The sequence below is a fragment of the Pseudophryne corroboree genome, chromosome 5, assembly GCF_028390025.1.
Source record: "Pseudophryne corroboree isolate aPseCor3 chromosome 5, aPseCor3.hap2, whole genome shotgun sequence".
Lineage (NCBI taxonomy): Eukaryota > Metazoa > Chordata > Amphibia > Anura > Myobatrachidae > Pseudophryne > Pseudophryne corroboree.
In genome coordinates, this window is record NC_086448.1 from 112,040,357 (window position 1) to 112,059,200 (window position 18,844).

At 44.6% G+C, this 18,844-nt stretch overlaps 1 protein-coding gene across 8 annotated transcripts in view; it reads left to right on the top strand.

Moving 5' to 3' along the window:
• The window catches only part of MLLT10 (MLLT10 histone lysine methyltransferase DOT1L cofactor), a 385,956-nt gene that overhangs the window by 345,655 nt on the left and 21,457 nt on the right, over nt 1-18,844 (top strand). For all 8 annotated transcript variants that reach the window (XM_063921568.1, XM_063921569.1, XM_063921575.1 and 5 more), the window contains 2 exons: nt 10,474-10,628; nt 15,541-15,729. In XM_063921568.1, coding sequence (XP_063777638.1) covers nt 10,474-10,628; nt 15,541-15,729 — 344 coding nt within the window. The remainder of the gene's footprint in view (nt 1-10,473; nt 10,629-15,540; nt 15,730-18,844) is intronic.

An 18,844-nucleotide genomic window follows, 5' to 3' on the forward strand; every position in this document is an offset into this window, starting at 1 on the left:
TAGCGCTGGTGCACCCGAGGTGGCAGCCGCGTCAGCGACTGTTTGGTAGTCTCCTCCCAAAACAGTGCAGCTGTGTCCATATTCCCCTTCTAAGCGGAACTGATGCCTTACCTTCTCCCCGTGCTCCGGCCACAGCCTGGTAACGTCTGCTGGACCTGCTAGTATATACGACACAGACGCCCACCAATTGCTCAGAAAAAATAGTAAGACTATAAAAATAAAATAAGAAAGCTTAGGGCTGCTAAAAACCAGCAGCCCTCTGACCATGGTCCGGCTCCTGCTGCACCAAACAGAAAACTGATTTGCCTGAGCCAGGAGGCGGAGACATATGGACGGGCCCATTGCATGCTGGGAGGCCGGAAAACTTGACCGATTTGTGCAATTCTGCTGTCGCTTCATCATATCCTATTGTTATCCTGTGGATAACCTGTGGACCCTGCCGCAGAAAGATAAATTGAGATATATAGATGTATGTGTGTGTGTATATAATGTGTGTGTGTATATAGATACTGTATATATAAAGACTATGCCCTCTGCATATAGAGTAGTGTGTACTTTTCACTACAGTTGGATTCTGGATATCTATACTTATACACTATATGGACAAAAGTATTTGGCCACACTTGTTAATTATTGAATTCAGATGTTTCAATCAAACACGTTGCCACAAGTGTATAAAATCATAAAATCAAGCACCTAGTCTCCATTTGCAAACATTTGTGGTACAAACCAGGTCGTTCTGAAGAGTTCAGTGACTTCAAGTGTGATACTGTATCAGGATGCCACCTTTGCAATAAGAAGGTTTGTGAAATTTCATCCCTGCTGGATATTCCATGGTCAACTGTAAGTGAGATTATTAGAAAGTATAAGTAACAGCAACTCAGCCATTAAGTGGAGGACTACGTAAAATTAAAACTATTCGTCGGGAGCTTAATGAAATGGGTGTCCATGACTGGGCAGCTGCATGGAAGACTCGCATCACAAAGTCCAATGCCAAGCATCTGATGGAGTGGTGTAAACACTTGACTGTGGAGTAGTGGAAACGTGTTCTGTGGAGTGACGAATCACGCTTAGCTGTTTGGCAGTCAGATGGGCGAGTCTGGGTTTGGCGGATGCCAGGAGAATGTTACCTGCCTGACTGCATTATGCCAACTGTGAAGTTTGGTGGAGGAGGGATTATGGTATGGGGCTTTTTTTCAGGGTTTGGGCTAGGCCCCTTATCTCCAGTGAAGGGCAATTTTAATACTTCAGTATACCAAGACATTTTGGACAATGCTATGCTTCCAACTTTGTGGTAACAGTTTGTGGAAGGCCCTATTCTATTGCAACATGACTGTGCCCCAGTGCACAAAGCAAGAACTTTAAAGACAATGGGGGCAGATGTATTAATCCTGGAGACAGCATAAGGAAGTGATAAACCGGTGATTAGTGCAAGGTGATAAACACACCTGCCAATCAGCTCCTAACTGTTAATTTACATATTGGAGCTGATTGACTGGTGCGTTTATCACCTTGCATTTATCACTGGTTTATCACTTTCTTATGCCTTCTCAATGTTAATACATCTGCCCCATAGTTTGATCAGAGCAAATTGATTGGCCCGCATATAGCCCTTACCTTAACCCCATCAAGCACCTTTGGGTTGATCTGGAACTGCAATTTCGAGCCAGTCCTACTCGTCCAACATCAGTGCCTGACCTCATAAATGCTCTACAGAATGAATGCAAGCACAAATTCCCACAGAAACACACCACAATCTTGTGAAAAGTCTCCCAAGAAGAGTGGAAGCCGTTATAGCTGCAAAAGGTGGGACCAACTACATATTAAAGTATATGGAATTGAATACAATGTCATTACAGTCCCTGTTGGAGTAATGGCCAGGCATCCAAATACTTTTGTCCAAATAGTGTATATAGTTCCATATAGTTATAAAGGTTGTCACTGGTCTGCTTAATCAAATGATTTCATCTGCTCGATTTTGCGTTAATCTATTGGCTTTAGAAGACCTTTGCCTCACTATTGCTTTTCTATATCAACAACAAGGGGTTGTGGTACTGATTTCATCTATTCACACAAGTGCAACTAATTCTTTTGCAAGTTGTGCCCAATATGGTGTAGCAAAATTCTTGTCTCAAATGTGTATTTTCTTATTAGCAAAAAAAAACAACTAACTGCACCTACGTTGTACTCAGATGGTTAAAAGCATGTATAGCCACCTGTGCTAGTGAGAGGCTGCTTTTGGTGCACAATTACCATCTTCTGAAACAATTAAATATAATTGTAAGTGAGGGGCATGGGATATATCCTCCATGTAAACTTACTTCCAAACTGGCTTTTATATTTTACCTCACTATGAGAGTCTGCAGCTGAAAGGAGTTATTTGGTGGCAATGTATCAAAGCTTGGTGAGAGAAAGTTCAGTTTCGAACTCCTTTCTCAGGTTATGTTTGAAAAATTACAAACTGGCTGGTACGTTATCTCTCTCCAAAGGTTTGATACATCACTGTTATCTGCAGGGTAACCAGGTGGCATTTGGGGTCCTCCAGCTCAGGCAGTATTTCAAGAAGAGGGCTTGCCAGTTATGGAAGCTCCATATGCTTTCCAATGGCTCCCATGACACACAGGGCCACAGATATCACAGTTTCCCACATTACATATAATCCTTGAATATTATTGCACTACAACTGCAAAATCTAAATTCTTTACAATATGTCTCCATATCAGTATACCTGATGGCAGGGCCGTAACTAGGGTGGTACAACATGTGCCACCGCACAGTGCACTGCAAGGCTGGGGGCACTGTTCTGCAGTGCTTGTCAATTTTCTGGTTTAATCAATCTCACTTGCTACTTCCTTCTCTTGAATCCTCGGGATCACCTGCCAAATCCCCTCCACCACCCCGTCCCTAAGCACTTCTGTCACACACTCCTCTATTTAAGGCACACATTTCAAAGTACTCTCATCCCATACAAGAGCAATTAGCTCAATGAGTAAGATGCCTGACTGCAATATGGAAGGTCATGGGTTTCAATCTTGTATATGGCCTTAAACAAAGGAAGATGTGACCGGCTGTCCTGCAGGGCCGATCAATATATATATATCGCCCTGTGTGTACGGGCCTTTAGTTTTTATAATGCTGTGCCAGTGGCTGCACTGGCACTGTGATTGTGATGTTTCCTTTAAAGAAGCAATTCAATGTAAAATTAGTTATGCTTGTCACCATAACTAACCATGGAAGGTTGTAAGAAGCAGCTTGGTAATCTATTTTTCTCTATCGTCCTTGTGGATGCTGGGGTTCCTGAAAGGACCATGGGGGATAGCGGCTCCGCAGGAGACAGGGCACAAAAGTAAAGCTTTCCGATCAGGTGGTGTGCACTGGCTCCTCCCCCTATGACCCTCCTCCAAGCCAGTTAGATTTTTGTGCCCGGCCGAGAAGGGTGCAATCTAGGTGGCTCTCCTAAAGAGCTGCTTAGAAAAGTTTAGCTTAGGTTTTTTATTTTACAGTGAGTCCTGCTGGCAACAGGATCACTGCAACGAGGGACTTAGGGGAGAAGAAGTGAACTCACCTGCGTGCAGGATGGATTGGCTTCTTGGCTACTGGACATCAGCTCCAGAGGGACGATCACAGGTACAGCCTGGATGGTCACCGGAGCCTTGCCGCCGGCCCCCTTGCAGATGCTGAAATAAGAAGAGGTCCAGAATCGGCGGCAGAAGACTCCTCAGTCTTCTAAAGGTAGCGCACAGCACTGCAGCTGTGCGCCATTTTCCTCTCAGCACACTTCACACGGCAGTCACTGAGGGTGCAGGGCGCTGGGAGGGGGGCGCCCTGGGAGGCAAATGAAAACCTATTTTGGCTAAAAATACCTCACATATAGCCTCCGGAGGCTATATGGAGATATTTAACCCCTGCCAGAATCCGTTAAGAGCGGGAGACGAGGCCGCCGAAAAAGGGGCGGGGCCTATCTCCTCAGCACACAGCGCCATTTTCCCTCACAGAAAGGCTGGAGGGAAGGCTCCCAGGCTCTCCCCTGCACTGCACTACAGAAACAGGGTTAAAACAGAGAGGGGGGGCACTAATTTGGCGTTAGAAATATATAAAAAAGATGCTATAAGGGAAAACACTTATATAAGGTTGTCCCTATATAATTATAGCGTTTTTGGTGTGTGCTGGCAAACTCTCCCTCTGTCTCTCCAAAGGGCTAGTGGGTCCTGTCCTCTATCAGAGCATTCCCTGTGTGTGTGCTGTGTGTCGGTACGTGTGTGTCGACATGTAGGAGGACGATGTTGGTGAGGAGGCGGAGCAATTGCCTGTAATGGTGATGTCACTCTCTAGGGAGTCGACACCGAAATGGATGGCTTATTTAGGGAATTACGTGATAATGTCAACACGCTGCAAGGTCGGTTGACGACATGAGACGACCGACAAACAATTAGTACCGGTCCAGACGTCTCAAAAACACCGTCAGGGGTTTTAAAACGCCCGTTTACTTTAGTCGGTCGACACAGACAGGGACACTGAATCCAGTGTCGACGGTGAATAAACAAACGTATTCCTTATTAGGGCCACACGTTAAAGGCAATGAAGGAGGTGTTACATATTTCTGATACTACAAGTACCACAAAAGAGGGTATTATGTGGGATGTGAAAAAACTACCATAGTTTTTCCTGAATCAGATAAATTAAATAAAGTGTGTGATGATGCGTGGGTTCCCCCCGATAGAAAATTATGGGCGGTATACCCTTTCCCGCCAGAAGTTAGGGCGCGTTGGGAAACACCCCTTAGGGTGGATAAGGCGCTCACACGCTTATCAAAACAAGTGGCGGTACCGTCTATAGATAGGGCCGTCCTCAAGGACCAGCTGACAGGAGGCTGGAAAATATCATAAAAAGTATATACACACATACTGGTGTTATACTGCGACCAGCGATCGCCTCAGCCTGGATGTGCAGAGCTGGGGTGGCTTGGTCGGATTCCCTGACTAAAAATATTGATACTCTTGACAGGGACAGTATTTTATTGACTATAGAGCATTTAAAGGATGCATTTCTATATATGCGAGATGCACAGAGGGATATTTGCACTCTGGCATCAAGAGTAAATGCGATGTCCATAACTGCCAGAAGATGTTATGGACACGACAGGGGTCAGGTGATGCAGATTCCAAACGGCACAAAGGTGTATTGCCGTATAAAGGAAGAGGAGTTATTTGGGGTCGGTCCATCGGACCTGGTGGCCACGGCAACTGCTGGAAAATCCACCGTTTTTACCCTAAGTCACATCTCTGCAGAAAAAGACACCGTCTTTTCAGCCTCAGTCCTTTCGTCCCTATAAGATCATATCTGCCCAGGGATAGAGGAAAGGGAAGAAGACTGCAGCAGGCAGCCCATTCCCAGGAACAGAAGCGTTCCACCGCTTCTGACAAGTTCTCAGCATGGCGCTGAGACCGTACAGGACCCCTGGATCCTACAAGTAGTATCCCAGGGGTACAGATTGGAATGTCGAGACGTTTCCCCTTCGCAGGCTCCTGAAGTCTGCTTTACCAAGGTCTCCCTCCGACAAGGAGGCAGTATGGGAAAAAATTCACAAGCTGTATTCCCAGCAGGTGATAATTAAATTACCCCTCCTACTACAAGAAAAGGGGTATTATTCCACACTATATTGTGGTACTGAAGCCAGAAGGCTAGGTGAGACTTATTCTAAATCTAAAAATTTTTTGAACACTTACAAAGGTTCAAATCAAGATGGAGTCACTCAGAGCAGTGATAACGAACAGGAAGAAGGGGACTATATAGTGTCCCGGGACATCAGGGATGCTTACCTCTATGTCCCAAATTTGCCCTTCTCACTAAGGGTACCTCAGGTTCGTGGTGCAGAACTGTCACTATCAGTTTCAGACGCTGCCGTTTGGATTGTCCACGGCACCCCGGGTCTTTACTAAGGTAATGGCCGAAATGATGATTCTTCTTCGAAGAAAAGGCATCTTAATTATCCCTTACTTGGACGATCTCCTGATAAGGGCATAGTCCAGGGAACAGTTGGAGGTAGGAGTAGCACTATCTCGGATACTGCTACAACAGCACGGGTGGATTCTAAATATTCCAAAATCGCAGCTGATCCCGACGACACGTCTGCTGTGCCTAGGGATGATTCTGGACACAGTCCAGAAAAAGGTGTTTCTCCCGAAAGAGAAAGCCAGGGAGTTATCCGAGCTAGTCAGGAACCTCCTAAAAACAGTGCATCATTGCACAAGGGTCCTGGTAGAAAATGGTGGCTTCCTACGAAGCAATTCCATTCGGCAGATTTCACGCAAGAACTTTTCAGTGGGATCTGCTGGACAAATGGTCCGGATCGCATCTTCAGATGCATCAGCGGATAACCCTATATCCAAGGACAAGGGTGTCTCTCCTGTGGTGGTTATAGAGTGCTCATCTTCTAGAGGGCCGCAGATTCGGCATTCAGGATTGGATGCTGGTGACCACGGAGCCCAGCCCGAGAGGCTGGGGAGCAGTCACACAAGGAAAAAATTTCCAGGGAGTGTGATCAAGTCTGGAGACTTTTCTCCACATAAATATACTGGAGCTAAGGGTAAATTTATAATGCTCTAAGCTTAGCAAGACCTCTGCTTCAAGGTCAGCCGGTATTGATCCAGTGGGAAAAACATCACGGCAGTCGCCCACGTAAACAGACAGGGCGACACAAGAAGCAGGAGGGCAATGGCAAAAACTGCAAGGACTTTTCGCTGGGCGGAAAATCATGTGATAGCACTGTCAGCAGTGTTTTCATCCCGGGAATGGAAACTGGGAAGCAGACTTCCTCAGCAGGCACGACCTCCACCCGGGAGAGTGGAAACTTCATCGGGAAGTTTTTTCCACATGATTGTAAACCGTTGGGAAATACCAAAGGTGGACATGATGGCGTCCCGTCTGAACAAAAAACGGGACAGGTATTGCGCCAGGTCAAGAGACCCTCAGGCAATAGCTGTGGACGTTCTGGTAACACCGTGGGTGTACCAGTCGGTGTATGTGTTCCCTCCTCTGCTTCTCATACCTAAGGTGCTGAGAATTATAAGACGTAGAGGAGTAAGAACTATACTCATGGCTCCGGATTGGCCAAGAAGGACTTGGTACCCGGAACTTCAAGAGATGTTTACAGAGGTCTTATGGCCTCTGCCGCTAAGAAGGGACTTGCTTCAGCAAGTACCATGTCTGTTCCAAGACTTACCGCAGCTGCGTTTGTTGGCATGGCGGTGGAACGCCGGATCCTAAGGGAAAAAGGCATTCCGGAAGAGGTCATTCCTACCCTGGTCAAAGCCAGAAAGGAGGTGACCGCACAACATTATCACCACATGTGGCGAAAATATGTTGCGTGGTGTGAGGCCAGGAAGGCCCCACAAAGAAATTTCAACTCGGTCGATTCCTGCATTTCCTGCAAACAGGAGTGTCTATGGGCCTCAAATTGGGGTCCATTAAGGTTCAAATTTCGGCCCTGTCAATTTTCTTCCAGAAAGAATTGGCTTCAGTTCCTGAAGTCCAGAACTTTGTCAAGGGAGTATTGCATATACAACCCTCTTTTGTGCCTCCAGTGGCACTGTGGGATCTCAACGTAGTTCTGGGATTCTTCAAATCACATTGGTTTAAAACCAGTCAAATCTGTGGATTTGAAGCATCTCACATGAAAAGTGACCATGTTCTTGGCCCTGGCCTGGACCAGGCGAGTGTCAAATTGGTGTTTTTTTTCTCAAAAAAGCCCATATTTGTTTGTCCATTCGGACAGGGCAGAGCTGCGGACTCGTCCCCAGTTCTCTCCCTAAGGTGGTGTCAGTGTTTCACCTGAACCAGCTTATTGTGGTGCCTTGCACCTACTAGGGACTTGGAGGACTCCAAGTTGCTAGATGTTGTCAGGGCCCTGAAAATATAGGTTCCAGGACGGCTGGAGTCAGGAAAACTGACTTGCTGTTATCCTGTATGCACCCAACAAACTGGGTGCTCTTGCTTTTAAGCAGACTATTGCTAGTTGGATGTGTAATACAATTCAGCTTGCACATTCTGTGGCAGGCCTGCCACAGCCAAAATATGTAAATGCCCATTCCACAAGGAAGGTGGGCTCATCTTGGGCGGCTGCCCGAGGGGTCTCGGCTTTACAACTTTGCCGAGCGGTTATTTAGTCAGGGGCAAACACGTTTGTAAAATCCTACAAATTTGATACCCTGGCTGAGGAGGACCTTGAGTTCTCTCATTCGGTGCTGCAGAGTCATCCGCACTCTCCCGCCCGTTTGGGAGCTTTGGTATAATCCCCATGGTCCTTTCAGGAACCCCAGCATCCACTAGGACGATAGAGAAAATAAGAATTTACTTACCGATAATTCTATTTCTCGGAGTCCGTAGTGGATGCTGGGCGCCCATCCCAAGTGCGGATTATCTGCAATACTTGTACATAGTTACAAAAATCGGGTTATTATTGTTGTGAGCAATCTTTTCAGAGGCTCCGCTGTTATCATACTGTTAACTGGGTTTAGATCACAAGTTGTACGGTGTGATTGGTGTGGCTGGTATGAGTCTTACCCGGGATTCAAAATTCCTCCCTTATTGTGTACGCTCGTCCGGGCACAGTACCTAACTGGCTTGGAGGAGGGTCATAGGGGGAGGAGCCAGTGCACACCACCTGATCGGAAAGCTTTACTTTTGTGCCCTGTCTCCTGCGGAGCCGCTATCCCCCATGGTCCTTTCAGGAACCCCAGCATCCACTACGGACTCCGAGAAATAGAATTATCGGTAAGTAAATTCTTATTTTGGTCTTGGAATACTATTAATCAATCAATCAATCAATCAGTTTTCTTCAGAATTTCCTTAGAGTGTTATGGTTTTCACTGTGACATCCTCCACCTTATCTCACTCACCTCACATGCCATGCTGTGAGCCTGGGCTGCCATATTTTGTTTGCCCTCCACAGAGGTTTTGAAAAGGAGACAGTGATCTGTAGTAGGATATCTTAAAACATTTATGGTCAGACATTTACTTTAAAGGCTCCTAACTTGCTATTTAAAGAGTTGCTATTTTAAGTTGAGTACATTTTCAGATTTAAAGTTAGTTTTCTAACTTAAACCAGGAATAATAGTTTGGGGACTCTCTTGCCCCGTTACATGTTCCTAATTGACAATTCTAAAGTCTTGCTGGGTTATGAATCTTTTATATAGGTGAAATTGCAAGGTATATATTTTTATTGCTGTTACTCAGTTTGTGAGATGGGTTTCTTTTTTGTGTGTTTTGTTTTCTTTCCTCACCATCCTTGTCTTAGAGGTAATTACTCAAATAAGTTAAAGAGTTGAGGCAGGAATTTCTGCTTTGAAAATAAGTGGGCTTTATTCAGCAAGTTGAGCTTGTTCCCCGTGGTTCTCAATTCTCTCTCCTTGGAAGCGCTCGTCCATCATGGTCCTAGCAATTCATTTGCGGGCTCCAGATTCCTGGTAGCAAGCCTGCGATCATAAGTCAGATTGACTAGCAGTCCCAGGGAGAATACTTTTGCATTTGTTTTTCAATATGGGGATTCTCCTGCGAAGGAGCATGGCTGACAACTGAAAGACTGATCACAGCTTTTTAATCCTGTGTACATTTTTTAGGGAAATTGTATCTTGCTTTGGAGAAAAGGTTGGTTCAGCTGCCCATTAGGTGGAATATTGTGAAGGACACCTGTTCTTGGAGCTTGTGTGTTTTGAATGCAAAAGCTTTATTTTGCATGTTTAGCAATGTAAACAGCAGAACAATTACCAGTCCTGATTGTTGGAAAACCAGATCTTCGCATTCTTTTAAGCAATTAAGATTTGTGTTTCTATGGCATTGTGTAGTGTATTTTTTTTTTTTTCTTGTTTGCTTTTTAAGGGGTCGGGCTTTGTATGTGTTTGAAGCTTGGCGGCTCAAATTTGAATTTAAGTAATTAGGAGGTTTTAAATGTTCTAAATATCTCAGAATCTAACAATATGTTTTAGTGCTTTGCCTTTTTACTTTTTTTTTTATTAATCGTACGTGATAAAATAGCCTACATATTAATCTCAAATTGTAATTATTAAAAAAAAAAAAGTACAAATACTTGCAGAGCTTTAGCAGTTTAACGTTGTGGTTATATTCTATATTTGGTAAAGCTGTAGCAGGACCCAGACTTCACCCTTATCAGCGGTCTTCTGACAGGCTGATTACATATAGGAAGTCTGTGAAGAAAAAATCTTTCACTACATTAAACAACTTTTATCTCTGATATAGCTTCATTCTGGGAAGTTCCTCAGAGGTATAAAAATGTGTGCATGTCCCTAACAGCTCTTTTCTATGTTGCAGGCTATGTTTTGGTGACTGTATAATAAATTCAGAACGATGAGTGCTAATCTTTCAATGCTTACTTAGATATAAAGGCTATATGTAATATCAGTTACTGATTTCACTGTTCAAATTTCTGGTCAAGTGACATTATTAGTTTTCCTGCAGGTCCCCCCTGAACAGTTTGTCGTCTCGCTATGAACAGTCGGGGAGTATTAACCCAGAAAGTGTTCTGCCAGTGGCCACCAGTATAGAGCAGCTTCTGGAGCGGCAGTGGAACGATGGGCAGCAGTTTCTTCAAGAACAAGGGACAAATAGTGATGGTAAGTGGTGGTTGTGCTCTCGAATCTACTCTGCTCTCGTGGCTGTGTCCTGTCCCATTCAGGTCTGCTTAAAGCTGGCACCTCAAACGCGGTCTGTGTTTCTTTTCATTTGCTAACACTGTTTTAGTGATTGTACCCAAGTGAATTAGTGGGATAAATATGGGTTCAGTGCACAAAATGGCAGCCACTGCAGTTTATAAAGGAATTGTTCACTTTGAGGTGTTTATCACCATGGTCTTTTGACTCGTTTTACATGCATTGATGTGATAGACATAGGGAAAGAGGAAAAGTTCTGCATATAGGTGTTATTCACATGACCTAAACCACAGGACAACTTGCTGCCTCCTGAACTGCATTTGTTATACAGATGGAGCAAATTGTAGAAGAATGGCCAAATCCAGCTCTTCCTGAAGAGAAGATAATGCAGCGGATTGTGCTGCACCATCCCTGTCCACACCATGAAGGGTGCTGCTGCTAGGAGTGGCCGACACACCTAGTGTCAGCCACTCAATCACACCATTGTTCTAATTAACATTACACCTAGATAGGCCAGGCAATTTAAACCACTTAAACCACAGTTGTCTCTTTTAGGGGTCTATTTAGTGGACGGAGATAAAGTATCAGCCAATCAGCTCCTAACTGTCATTTTTCAAACCCAGAATGTGACAAGGCAGTTAGGAGCTGATTGGCTGGTACTTTATCTCCGTCCACTTTATCTCCACCCAAGGCTTAGTAAATAGGCCCCATAGTCTATTCTGTTACAAAAGAATAATAAGGCTATGCAATTCTATTTTCCCCCCAGTTCTTTTTATCTGTTTAAGTGCAGTATTATCAGAAACAAGCCTGCCTTCCTCTCTGTAATTGGATCAGTGGCTTTCCCACGTGACAGTAGCCTTCAGTGCTTTTTCTGAGAGCCGTAAACTTCCAATGAAATATAACTGCTGTCTGTCCAATGCTGGGACTTGGTCACTGTACGGTATTAATAAACTCCCATCAAGAGCCATTCTAAGTAATTGCAAATGATTCAGAGAACCAATAACGCACATTGTTTTTTTTTCACCCTGTTCTAAGGTTTGTTGCATTCATGTGTGTATATATTAACGTGGTTTCCATCTGAAAGCTGCAAATAAGGGCACTGCGCCAGGGTGTCCTATGTGACCCTAAACAACAACTAAAATAAAAATGAATGCATCACGTACTACGTGACATGATAGAATATAGGTAATTACACTAGATTAAAACCTTTAGGTATTAAAGGCGTCTAGTCCAATTATCCCGTGGATGGCTTGTTTGTCTTTTTACTCTATTCCAAATCTATGAATTCTAAGCAGATTAATGAAAATTGTTGTAGAGGAGAGAAATTCTCTAACGATGTGGATCTCCTCGTACTTGTATCCGATATTAATGGTATCCTGACAAAATGCTAATTGTGAGGAAATGCACGCAGGGATAATCCTTTAAACATGATAGCTAGAGGACAGGTTTACTGACGTTGTCCTGCATCTCATTTGGGCACACTAAGAGCCCCTTTGTATGCGCTTAGACAGAGGGGTCAAGTAAAATCCTTGGGAAGTGACCAGATGTGACTATTCCTGATCCAGATTTATTTGCTGAAATAGAGGTCAAGCAAACAAAGAAAACTTTATTGTACCCTGTACAGTTTTCTACGACAAGTTGGAGAGAAGCAGAACATTGGAATCATATTCATCATACTGTATGTGCAATTCTGCTGTTTTTAAAGCCAGGGAGGACACACATGATTCCGCATGGAAGCTTCAATTTCCCGGGTCCTATCTTTAATCCTTTCAGTATTGGGTTTCCCTTGCTAGGAGTGAAGAAAGGGAATACTCTCCATTATTCTGAGAGTAACTGCTAGAAATTGTACACTTTATGACACTTTTATAAGGTTTTGAAAAGTAAAATAAAATTCTAGTAAAAAAAATTGTGGGTAATCTGCAAATACTCTTTCCATGTAATTTTGTATTTAAAAAAATAAATAAAAAATTTGCCGTTGATTCCTTTAACCTAAGTTTGTGTTACCATTGCTGGTTGTCAGTTGTAAGTTCACTCGTATGACGCTGTGACAGCTGGCAATGTATGTTCCGTTCCATCTCATCAGCCCACAAAACCTCTGGCACACCTACTATGTTATACAGGCTTCCGTACACTGTTTTTGGCCGGGAACCACTGTAGCATCATTCTATTCCATTCCATCTTCAATACTTTATTTCTGGTAGCTTAATTTTTATAGATCCTAAAAACAAAGATTTCTCTGTACAGATGCGTCCCTATACCTCTAGCTTCAGTACGCCACACAGCGGGAGATGCCTGGCGTAAGTGAGCAACCATGTTATGTTCCCTGTAACTCGGCTAGCGTCATGTGTCTCTTTTTGCTGAAAATATGTCTTAGTCGCAGCATGGTGAGACTAGGGGACACCAGGAGACTGCTGATTAATTTGGTATTTGATACTTGTATGTCTGTGTTCGACTGAGCCCCTATATGAATCACAATCGAACTTGGCTTGGATAAAAGCCGCTGTCGCTGCATTGAAGCACTACGTAGGCAGATTCAGAGACTTTGTCGCACACAGATGTACAAGTGTCATATATCAAATCAATCCGCACAATCTCCCGATGCGTCATAGCGTTGCAACTGAGACACATTTTCTCAGAAAAGAGGTCTGCCGCTGGCCGAGTCTTACGGGACCTGCTGCACCGCGGGGGGGCTGTTTGGCACGACTGCGGCAATGATGCATGAGGACACAGCTGTATGTCTTCTGTTGTCTTGTACATTGTTTAATCTTATATAGATCTGTTCTAGCTATACTGAGACTTCTCCCTGAATGTGTGTGTTTCTTATTATCTCTGTAACCAGCTTGTGAAGTCTGTGATTTGGGAGGTTTTATTTCACAGTTTATTGCATTACTTTTACTAGAGTCCTCTCAGTGTAAAGACTTCATTCCGAACATTGGTTGCAGTATAGTAAAACAGTATTTAAAAGTTACTAAAACTTAAAATGCAACTTAATGTAAAATTAAAAAGTGAAGGGGAAAAAAAATTGCCATTCCATGACCTAAATTGAGCTGTTTGACACAACATGTATTTCTCGGGTTTAGTATGAAATACTTACAATCCAAATCCTGACTGTCAAAATCCCAACAACAATTGACCGACGGTGAAAATGCCGACATTTAAAATGTCAACAGGTCAAAAAGTCTACACTGGCTTTCTATTATTTTTTTGGTGTGTATGTCGACATAGGTCGACATGTACACCGTATAAGTGTAACAGTCCCCTCGCATGGCTCATGCGCTGCACTCGGCACACTATTATATTCCCACTCCAGGTCCACTGGGATGGTAAAGTATGAACAAGTCTGTTTCAATGAAAAATCATGAAAAACTCATGTCGACTTTTTGGCCTGTCAACATTTTCAATGTCTGTATTTTGACCTTGTTGGTATTTTAAATATCGGTATTTTGACTTTGTCTGTATTTCGACTGTGGGTCAATGGTTGTCGGGATTTTGATTGTAGGTAAAATTGACCACATCCCGTATATTTCCTGTGCTGAGAGTACAAGATAATATTGTCCTGCTAGCCATTTCATTCTTGGATAGTCTATGGAACCGCCATGGAATAGGCTTAGGGGGGAGACTTAGCAAACCTTTTTAAATAAGAGCAGTGGAAAAGTTGCCCATAGCAAACAAACAAGCAGCTTCTAGCTATCGTTATCAGCACATTCGTTAAAATTGGTAGCTCGAAGCAATGGGCAACTTTTCTTCTTGTCCTCCTTTTGTGGGACGGTTGTAGGATCATTGACCGGTAGTTGTAGAATTGCTATAAGAAGTAGCTTTAATCCAGTCACTCTTGCATATAAATGTCCCTCAAAATATGATTGGCTTTGCAGGTCACTTCCATGTGCATATTATCATACTTTATTTGTGGTAGTCCACTATCACGTTTTTAACAGTTTCATTAAGATAGAAAAATTGAATTTAATCATGTAATTGTAATGGAAAAGCTTGTTAAATCACTACTATCTGAAATATCTTAAGTTCTAAATCCTGAAACATACACTATGCACAACATAATTTACTTGCAAGTGGTAGTAATTCTTTTCCATGATTCAAATCAGGCCCGGCTAACCTGTTGCTCTCAAGCGGTTGCAAAACTACAAGTCCCAGAGTATCCTGCCTCAGTTTTGCTATTAGGGGATGCTAAAACTGTGAAAGTGCATGCTGGGATGTGTAGTTTTACAACAGCTGGAGAACCACATGTTGGCCAGGCCTGATTCAAATTGTAGTTTAGGCCTAATCGTCCTTTAAAACCATCATATAAAAGCTATAAAGTACCTCTGTGATACGTAAGTGGTGCATAGTTACTTGTGTTGGCACCATATAGTTCCATCCGACCACTGTCCGAGCAACAGGATGAATATCCAGTTTGGCCACATGCATGTGTGTCCATTTTGGAAGAGGCTGCCATTTTGTGGGCGGAGTTCTTGTATTCATGTGAGTGCAGTTTGTGAGGTGAGACATTGTACTGATTTGCAGCGAGTATGAATTATTTCCCCTCTAAGGCCTTTTCCAGTGAATTCCTGTGTTGTGTCTGATATCTGGGTGAGATTTGTGTGGATTTTCTCATCAGTGTAATAAGCGCTGAAGTGCTGTTGACATTGTGAAGTTAATTAGTTACAAGCAGGAAACACCAGGGCGCTCCGTTCCTCGCCTGCATATCCAATGATGTTTTGCTGTCGAAGGACCGTCATGGAGTTCAGATCCGGCACCAAAACATTGATTGATTACACCCTCATCAGAGAGTCCTGTTATTTCCTGCTTGCATTATGGGTTCCGTTGTAAGTGAGCATAATGATTTCACCCTCATAAATGGAACATTCTTCTGTGCTCTCAGTCCTAGGCATGCTAAAGTCACTGCACCAACTGCAAGTAGAGAACCGGCGTCTGGAGGAACAGATCAAGAACCTAACAGCCAAAAAGGAGCGTTTGCAGCTCCTAAATGCACAGCTGTCTGTTCCCTTCCCAACAATATCTTCCAACCGAAACACCTCTCCCCAAGTGCATTCGTACCCGATACAGAATGGTAAGGATACCACTGAGCTGTACGTTTTATAAAACATTGAGAAATAAATCACCCTAGCTTTGGAAGAGCTGGCTCTTGCTCTAGGTTTTGTTAATGTAAGTGTGGGAAATGTACAAAACCCACTATCATGTTTATTTTTAACATTACAGCGACCATCTTTTCTAATCTCTTGTTGATTTGCACATGATATTCGTGATTCTCTGAAAACCATAAATCTTACACTGCAGGAATAGTCTATTTTGGCTTTTATTAGACTGTTGGGAATACATATGATTTACCAGCAGACGGGGTGTCGGCTGTCACTATACCGACAGCGGCATCCCATCTGTCGGAAACCCGACAGTGAGTCCCCTCGCAGGCCCGCTGCACTCGAAATGCTTTGGGCCCAGTGGCTCGTTTTGCTCGCCACAGGTTATATTCTCACTTGGTTGGTGGTGTGGACCCACCAACCGAGTGAGAATACCCAGTGTGTCGGGATTCCAGCCAGCGACATTTCACCGGATCTTGGGATTCCAGCGTCGGTCTCCTGAAAGCCGGGATCCCGACAGCCGGTATATTAACCACATCCTGTCTGTTGCACGGTTACACTTTTGGACAATGTAAAGTATGGATGCAGATCCCATTCAAGGTCTGCAAGAGACAAACATATTATAGGAAATACACTTGTCTCCTACTATAGGAACATTTAAAGGAATACCTAACTCCTTTCCCAGTGTCCCTGACAAAAACCATCATGTGTATTATTAAATAAAAATACCACAACAATAACTTGGCTTGGTCACTGCATATTAGAGATGCGCGGGTTCGGTTTTACTTGGGGCTCGAAACGGCATCTTATTGGATCACGGATGTCACGCGTTTTGGATAGCCAATAAGCAAAACCCGAAATACCTGAGTAGATCCGAGTAAAACCGAACCCGCTCATCTCTACTGCATATAGGGGCAGAAGTATTAAGCCTGGTGAAGTGATAAAGTGGAAGGTGATAACGCTCCAGCCAATCGGCTCCTAACTTCCATTTCTCTGACGTCCTAGTGGATGCTGGGAACTCCGTAAGGACCATGGGGAATAGCGGGCTCCGAAGGAGGCTGGGCACTCTAGAAAGATTTCAGACTACCTGGTGTGCACTGGCTCCTCCCACTATGACCCTCCTCCAAGCCTCAGTTAGAATTCGTGCCCGGCCGAGGTTGGATGCACACTAGGGGCTCTCCTGAGCTCTTAGAAAGAATAGACTTAGGTTTTTTATTTTCAGTGAGACCTGCTGGCAACAGGCTCACTGCAGCGAGGGACTAAGGGGAGAAGAAGCGAACTCGCCTGCTTGCAGCCGGATTGGGCTTCTTAGGCTACTGGACACCATTAGCTCCAGAGGGATCGACCGCAGGCCCAGTCCTTGGTGTTCGGTCCCGGAGCCGCGCCGCCGTCCCCCTTACAGAGCCAGAAGCAAGAAAATGGTCCGGAAAATCGGCGGCATGAAGACTCTGTCTTCACCAAGGTAGCGCACAGCACTGCAGCTGTGCGCCATTGCTCCTCTCACACTTCACACTCCGGTCACTGAGGGTGCAGGGCGCTGGGGGGGGGCGCCCTGAGGCAGCAATAATAACACTTTGGCTGGCTAAAATACCTCAATATATAACCCCAGAGGCTATATATGAGGTAAATACCCCTGCCAGAATTCCATAAAAAGCGGGAGAATAGGCCGCAAAAAAGGGGCGGAGCCTATCTCCTCAGCACACTGGCGCCATTTTTCCCTCACAGCTCGGCTGGAAGGAAGCTCCCTGGCTCTTCCCTGCAATATACAGTAACAGTTAAGAGGGAAAAGAGAGGGGGGGCATTACATTTGGCAGTATATATACATATATTATATGAAAAGCAGCTATTAGGGACATAACTCAGTTAGTCCCTGTATATATATAGCGCTCTGGTGTGTGCTGGCATACTCTCACTCTGTCCCCCCAAAGGGCTTTTTGTGGGTCCTGTCCTCTGTTGAGCATTCCCTGTGTGTGTGGGGTGTGTCGGTACGGCTGTGTCGACATGTTTGATGAGGATAATGAGGTGGAGGCGGAGCAGATGCATTTTGAAGGGACGTCACCCCCTGCGGGGCAGACACCTGAGTGGATGAACTTATGGAAAGAAATGAGTGCACGTATAGATTCTTTACATAAGAAATTTGACGACATGCCAAATGTGGGACAGCCGGGATCTCAGCTCGTGCCTGTCCAGGTGCCTCAGGGGTCGTCAGGGTCTCTAAAACGCCCGCTACCTCAGTTTGCAGACCCGGATGTCGACACGGATACTGATAACAGTGTCGACGACGATGAGTCAAACCTAATGCCTGTCAGGGCCATTCACTGCATGATTGAGGCAATGAAAGAGGTGTTAAACATTTCTGATTTACATCCAGGTACCACAAAAAAGGGTATTATGTTTGGGGACAAAAAACTACCCGTAGTTTCTCTAACGTCCTAGTGGATGCTGGGGACTCCGAAAGGACCATGGGGAATAGCGGCTCCGCAGGAGACTGGGCACAAAGTAAAAGCTTTAGGACTAGCTGGTGTGCACTGGCTCCTCCCCCTATGACCCTCCTCCAAGCCCCAGTTAGATTTTGTGCCCGAACGAGAAGGGTGCAATCTAGGTGGCTCTCCTGAGCTGCTTAGAGTAAAAGTTTGAATAGGTTTTTTATTTTCAGTGAGACCTGCTGGCAACAGGCTCACTGCATCGAGGGACTTAGGGGAGAGAAACGAACTCACCTGCGTGCAGAGTGGATTGGGTTTCTTAGGCTACTGGACATTAGCTCCAGAGGGACGATCACAGGCCCAGCCATGGATGGGTCCCGGAGCCGCGCCGCCGGCCCCCTTACAGATGCTGAAGCAAGAAGAGGTCCATAAATCGGCGGCAGAAGACTTTCCTGTCTTCATAAGGTAGCGCACAGCACTGCAGCTGTGCGCCATTGCTCTCAGCACACTTCACACTCCGGTCACTGAGGGTGCAGGACGCTGGGGGGGGGCGTCCTGGGAAGCAATGAATTTACCTTAGTTGGCGAAAAATACATCACATATAGCTCCTGGGCTATATGGATGTATTTAACCCCTGCCAGTTTTCCAGTAAAAAGCGGGAGAA